This window comes from Opisthorchis viverrini, assembly GCF_000715545.1.
Source record: "Opisthorchis viverrini unplaced genomic scaffold opera_v5_285, whole genome shotgun sequence".
Classification (NCBI taxonomy): Eukaryota; Metazoa; Platyhelminthes; class Trematoda; order Opisthorchiida; family Opisthorchiidae; genus Opisthorchis; species Opisthorchis viverrini.
In genome coordinates this window covers 502,394-509,559 of record NW_008751941.1, presented here as the reverse complement: position 1 = coordinate 509,559, position 7,166 = coordinate 502,394, and the positions used below count along the sequence as shown (strand labels likewise).

Sequence of the window (7,166 nt, the reverse complement as noted above, 5' to 3'; positions counted from 1 at the left end):
CTACAACGCAACAAGGATCACAAACGGAACAATAGATTCACTAGACTCGTTACACTTCAGGTAGCCAATCACGTCAGAAGATAACAGATGGCCTTTGACTGCTATATAAACACACGCAGGCAAGGAAGAAGTACCTAACCAACCGCGCACCGATGATGTCTCCTCGTATGGTGGCGAAACGTTTGCAGGCCAATTGCCAAGCTCGGCGAACAGATCAACAGCCATCTGATCAACCACGAATGAATAAATTTTTGTTGACTGACCGGAAAATTCGAAGTCATTCATTTGTACCTGTGGTTCTTTGTTGCCATCTGGTTGATCTGACGAATATCTATTAGGAAAAGACAGTGGATCACATAAGTCAGAACGGATGATGAAACCCATACTATTTGGCCATGTACACTCGTGTTCATGGCGGACTCAACAGAATTACAGCTGAGTGGACTTCGAACGGTATATTTATCGTAAAGATCACCTGTCAAGCTCATTGCTGGTAGTGGGCTGTCTAGATCACCCTTTCAGATTTATGAGTTTTTTATGTCCGAAATCTTACTGTAATATCACGAACAGCGCACCAGTGGAAAAATGGGACAGCATTAACATCCAAGAAGATGAAAAGCAGAATGAAGGAAGAATCTACTCAGGATTCAGATGAGCCTTCTAGCAAAGATGACTAAAGTCGCAACCGAATACAGTTTATGACCTGGAGCACAATGCTGAGGGGCACCCGGTGACTGCGGTTATCTGATGTGCCAGGAGGAGACCGAAACTGACAGTCGGATTGTTTCCAACAATTTACTAATTGCTGTGTCATGTCTAGTAAAACGTATAAGGAGTGTCAGATTCCTGGAAGTAACCACTGAATGCCTGAAAGCTACTGAGAAACTCAACACTCTAGATGCTGAGCAGACAGACAACGCCACTCAATTCGCAGCGCGTCACAAATTCGTACCAGAACAAGACCGTCTGAGTCAGCATTGAACCGAGTGCAGACAGTGCCCTCTAATAAATAGCTTGAGGCCGTTGTAATTTCGCACTCGCTTGTTCGGACTATAGCTGTTGTGTCTGAGTCTTTTTCTCCGGCACTAGGCACTGGGTCGGAGTCAGCAGTCAGATACAATAGATTGGCGAATCAGCAGATATAAAAAGAAGTATTACTGAATTCATTCCAACCCACTAGGAAACTTGAGCAAATGGATTTCGAAATATTCAATCTGGTAACGCAATGCAGCCATGTGTTTGTAGGAAGAGGATCGGGGCATGTAACAACGACTTTCAGGCAAATAAACTCGGTTATCAAATTCACCATACGTTTCTCATATAAGAGTCAACATAATGTAGTAGCGGTTCCGTTGATTTGGTAACGCGATCCCAATGAATTGAATTTTGCAGATGGAGGTTAGCGTTTCCTGACCAATGAACCGATGGTTCCTGTTCCACATTTAATTCTCGGAAATCCAAAAAGCGAACTTGTTAAAATCGATGCTACATTCTTGTTTATCGTTTGAAAGTTTTTACATAGAGAGAGCAATAAACTAGTAAACACTCCCGTCATCAGAGTCAACTGCGTACATTGCTGCATCTTTGAATAGTGGGGACTTCGTCGAAATGATCAGTTGTGAATTGCCAGACAACCAGCCTGAAATTTTCCCAAATCCTTTTGGTTGGATCTATCCAACATTTCAGTCATCCGAAATAGGAGCGACGAAATTCCGGCAAGAGTTAATGCAGGCCAGGTTCGCTATTTTGGAGGCTTCTCTCAGAGCATACACGATTAAAAGTGATGTTGTTGGGCTTGTTTGTCGGTAAAGTAAAGGACACTGCGCTGAGAAATCTTCCACCGGTGAACGGGAATCGTTTGCCCGGGGCCAGGAACAAAACTTATACACTTCACGTTTTAGTGGAACGCACCATGAATTAGGATATAAATACGGTGAGCATGTGGCAGCAACCAAGGAACAAATCTAGCCAGATATCGGTTAGAAAATAAACTATTCAATTACGTTAGTGACGCACCGTATATCCTTTGCACTAGAGTGGACGTCGAGTACAGCGAAACGAGGCGTTATCAACCGGAATGACGAATGTCAAAATAATGGGAGACGAAATCGCATTGTGCTTACCCGTTGATAGATGGATACCGAAAACATTACTTTGTGGCTGAAGATATCAGACGCAATTGCGTCGAAGGCCGCGAACTACTTCTCAATTCCACGATGCCCTCTTCTTTATACGAACGAAAACTCTGTACTTGAGAGTTCCGTTTAGTCAGTAAAATAAGTAGAATACAATCATTTATGTGTCATCGACACAAACTTGATGCTTACACAACAGATCACACTTTGCTTAGTTAGTCAGCCTATCCTATCTGTAATCACGAGATAAACTTTGATTTTCCTCAGTGTTCGAAAATTCTGATGGTGAGCATCGAGTTAGTGTTGGCAAAACACTAGAAAATCCCAAATTTACCATTCTTCGTATTTTCGCTGTCATGCGACCACCCATAGTATTTATTTGAGTATTCTGAGTACGCAGGGTACAGATATTTCAGGTTATTCTACATTCACTCACTTGGGCCTATAGGAACAAAGGCTCTTATATGGCAATGCTTGCGGAATCCAATCACACCGTTCTCTACACAAAGGTGTTCTGGAATAGGACATAGTAAACGACTAAGAAGACGGCCAATCGCCGTGACTGAATTTCTTATTGGCCGGCCTTTCATGAAAAAACGAGTGTTGTGTTGTCGGGGGCCACAGATATGAGAGTGATGTACTCGTAGACAGGACGTAGTAAATTACACCGAATGGTTCAGCGTAGCCGGATCAATCGAACTTCTTCGGGAAGAATACCTTTTGATTGCACATGGATTTTACTTTCGCTGATGTTTCTGCGAAATTCGGCAGTGGCACAAAATCACTGTGAGTTTAAATCGAATTATCCTAGAGGAATTAACTGGCGGACCATCAGTATTTATTTCCTTTGACATGTTCACGTTTCGCAGTACGTTTACAAAATAATACATGCATTTATTGTCCTCAAATGTGGAAGATTGTATAGGTGATTAACTGAACTGGAAATGAGGACATAACATTATCACAGTACAATCTCGCGTGTGTGTTGTGTGTCACGACGAGACTCCCTTGTTTTGAAAATTGCGTCAACGAAGCGTGAGTGGTCTTTGTGCAGCACGTTTGTGGAAGAATGTAAAAAGCGGTGAATTAAGCCGAGCGCCTGATATACACCACTTTTAGTTTCAAATGATTATATTTCATCATGTCGTTCTTGTACAAGAAGAACGTGATACGGTGGGAAATTCACGGACTGTATATTTGCTGAAACCGTAGAGGGTTAAACATGATTATAAAAACGCCATATTTTGGAACTAACAACAGAAGTAGTAATAATCGCCCAGGTGTCACACCGTTTCAGTGCTTAGACGGTGTGCAGCTCAATGGAATTACGAGCGGTGTGATTCCGTCAGGTTGCCTTGCCGAAGCCAACGGGCAAGAGCCAAGGACAAGAGCAGCCGAGATATCAGTGGGGTTTGGTTCGAGCCACGGACATCCCGGGTAGTAGATTTGCGCCTCAATCTGTGAGCTCAAACATATCTGTTGGAATACAGACTGTTAACACGAACCACACGACATACGGGCAGCCGATATGTGCTGTAAATTCTAGTTCTTCACATTAGTTCGAACTCAACAAGCGAAATACGGGTGGGCTTGAAGAACACAGTGGGAAAGTTAAGTTGACAGGGAGCATGTAAGCCGTTTTAAATTGTTCCGTTATGCGCGGCTTCGGGGAAGGTTACGCTAGCGAATTATAGCTGGGATGGTTCAGTTCAATGGAATTCTCTACCTGATATGCGTTTAGGGATTAGATGGAAAATAGTTAATTTGCTATGGAATGCCTGAGAAATCTTTAGCTGGTTTGATTCCCGTATACTTCAACCAAAAAAGCATGCATAACTTGCTTGACTGTGGTGGACTTAACAAACGTTTACCGTGTTTTAGGGTCATAATACCTGGGATATCATATTAAATCTTTGTCGACGTGCATACTGTGCCGTTTACGCAAACGTACTAAGTGAGGTAGGATGTGACACCAGGCTACCCTGTATGCACCAACCTAGTTTGTCCGATTTGTGAATACCGCATTTAAAAGGCTATTTGCTTTGTCTGATTGTGAGCCTTTAGGGCTTTAGTAAATAAAGCCGGATATCAAGGCTTCATGATGCTATTTGTTATCACTTTAGTGTCGGAACTGGACACATTGTTTGCACACTATACGCCATTGAGTAAGTTATTACATGGTGCCGAAATCGTTTGTATCATGCCATTTTGCCTTTGGTGAACAATAATGCTTTGATTTGTCCAAATACGCTTTTAATGACGGAGTATTTTCATCTCCCATCTCGTCAGACTACTCATGAGTCGCGAAATAGATATATTTACGCACATCTGAAGAAATCAGATACGGGTGACATTTTGCCATTCATAAGCTCAGCAGGCCCTACGCCACCAGGTATGTGTCGTAAGGTTGGGTACGCAGTGCATTATATGCGTTGGCTGTTCAACCATGCATCCAAAGGGACATACGCACAAAGCATGGGGATGCGTTCAAATCATTAATACAAAATCCATGCTAGGATCCTGAATGCGAACAAGAATGAACATGGTTCAGTGTCTCTGAGTAATGGGCTGGGGTTATCCCATGGCAAAAATTAGATAGCTTGATCGAGCCTAAATCTGTTGAACAAATATGGAAATGGCCCACTTCTGAAGCTTTCTAAAGTGATCACATATTCAGGCAGTGAATGACCGGTTGAATTTTGTGAATGGTGGACAGGAAGTGGTCAAACGCACTTAGTCTAGAATGCGTTTGAAATGCGATCATAATAAAGTGTCTTGAAGAGTGTGGCGCTTCGTAGTGTGAGAAGTCAGAACTATATCTTAATATATGGTAACAATGGAAGCCAAATCATCACTCCATAAATGTCAGCCTCAAAATAGCTCTGCTACTGGCAAATTTCAGATAGTTTCTACGGTAAACCGTTAGTCTGTTGACAGGCCGGATTACTGAGAAAGCGAAACGGTGTGCTTAGGTTGCCCTGATCTCTAATTGTGCTATCTGATGCGAGTGACGTATAGGCGTCTTTGAGTACAACAAGGAAGTGGTCGCTAGCGTCAAGGCAAAATGGCCTACATGCTGCCCGTTATGGTTGATTCTGTTTTCGCCACAGTGAATTGGTTTCTAAATTTTCCCCCTGATTTAGGCTCCATGAAGTACGTCAGATTGAACTCATTGGTCCCGATCCAACTTTACAAAAGTGTTCGGTATTTGACTACCGTTGGTCAGAAAGACGATATCAGCCAAACGGATGTTGACGTGTGTTTTCAATGTATTATAAATTGCGGACATCGCATACCACTTTTCACAATTGATGGCACATTATTTTTCCGAAAAACTGAAAGAAATCACGAAATCCCACATGTATGCCAGATTTATAGTAAGCGATTTCTACTTCCGAATAACCACAGTTTATTCTTTAAAACTCAGCAGTATCGCATGAAGCCGGATTGGAAAATGCAAGAGGGCCGCGTGATGGAATGGTGTCGCTTCAATTCGCACAAGCTTCGAATGCCACAACGACACAACATCCCCCTGAAGACTACGGGATTCCGTGTGAACAGACTGTGACTTCGGAGCACGCGTCAAATCCGACCGAACGAGCAGACCGGATTTACGCTCACCAATGTTCGGTATGTGGAAAAACATTTTCGTGTATGACGAGGTTAATGCGGCATCATATTTCTCACAACGATCATCATGATTTCCAATGTGACCTGTGTTCAAACACTTACAAATACCAAGCGAATCTTCGTAGACACACGAAAGCAAGACACCCGGGTGAATTTACTGGACCCTACAGAGCATCGAGTGAACAAGTGCAAAAATCCCTCGGGGCGGGCAACCCATGTTCGGAATGTAGCAAATGTTTCAAATCTTGGAGAAGTCTGCGACATCATCGGATAATCGTTCACAAAGGAGGAATTCGTCCAGTTTGTGAAGAATGTGGTAAAACGTTCTCCGAAAAAAGCAATTTACGGAAACACCTCAAAAGTGTGCATAAAAAACTGGGTCGTTTCGCTTGCGCACTATGCGGAAAATCGCTCAGCTGTTCATTTGCTTTAAGAAGGCACGTCAAGTCTTCGCACGAAGCTGCTCCAAAAGATGAATCTCACTCGTGAGTCAACGGTATGATACTGGTTGGAATATTCGCAACGCCAAAGACTTTAAATACAGCATTACGCGAAGTCATTTTTTCCACTTTCTACATCAGGATGTGGGCAAACGTCAACTTAGAACAAGACACTATTGGGCTACTGGATACTAAATAATGATATTGATTAGCGGTGATAAAAATCGAACTACTTCGACAGATGCACACATATTGAGAGCGTTCTTTATCTGTCTTAACCGGCTTGTTCTGGGGAAGTGTCCGATCTTAAACAGAAACGTCGAAAACCTTCTTTTTACGATGCTAGATTAACCACATTCTCGGAGATTTCATACATCCTATGCTAAGTTTATTTGCGATTCCCAATAATCAACTGGTTCGTCAAATACGGTGTTCAATATAGGCATGAAAAAAATTCACAATCCTGGGAAGGTTGATCGAAGCAACACTCGAGAAAGTCGTCCGCTGAAATCGAACATTCGTACCGTCTTAGCAACTGCAGAACGCTTCTCGTCTAAAACTTCACTTCACATAGTAAAGTCTAGTATAATGCATGAGAGATCTTTTCTTGTGTAGCATTGTGCGCGATGAATTACATCGCGTGGCCTTGATCATCATTAACATCAGCTGTAAAACTGCGTGCTTGCTTTTCTTTGGTTATATTTTTAGAATTATCTTGCTCTAAGGGCTTGAGTTGGGGGAAGTAACTTATATAATTGATGCGCAAATACGGGAGTGTCAGTGGACATTTCAATAGGGAGGTTTGGAGGGAAAACAAGCATTGAAGGCAAAGGCTAGGAGGAAGGAGAGACATTGGGTCGCATCTGACAACATCTGAAGCTTACTCAAGTATTCAATCTCTGGATAGAATCAATCTTGCTGCGGCATTTCCGACATTCCATTGAAGTGCAATCTATGCAAC

The 7,166-nt window shown here is 42.6% G+C and overlaps 1 protein-coding gene across 1 annotated transcript in view; it reads right to left on the bottom strand.

Moving 5' to 3' along the window:
- The window catches only part of T265_09534 (hypothetical protein), a gene marked incomplete at both ends in the record, with an annotated part of 31,711 nt that continues 24,545 nt past the window's right edge, over window positions 1-7,166 (bottom strand). The window contains one exon of the mRNA XM_009175633.1: window positions 1-331. Coding sequence (XP_009173897.1) covers window positions 1-331 — 331 coding nt within the window. The remainder of the gene's footprint in view (window positions 332-7,166) is intronic.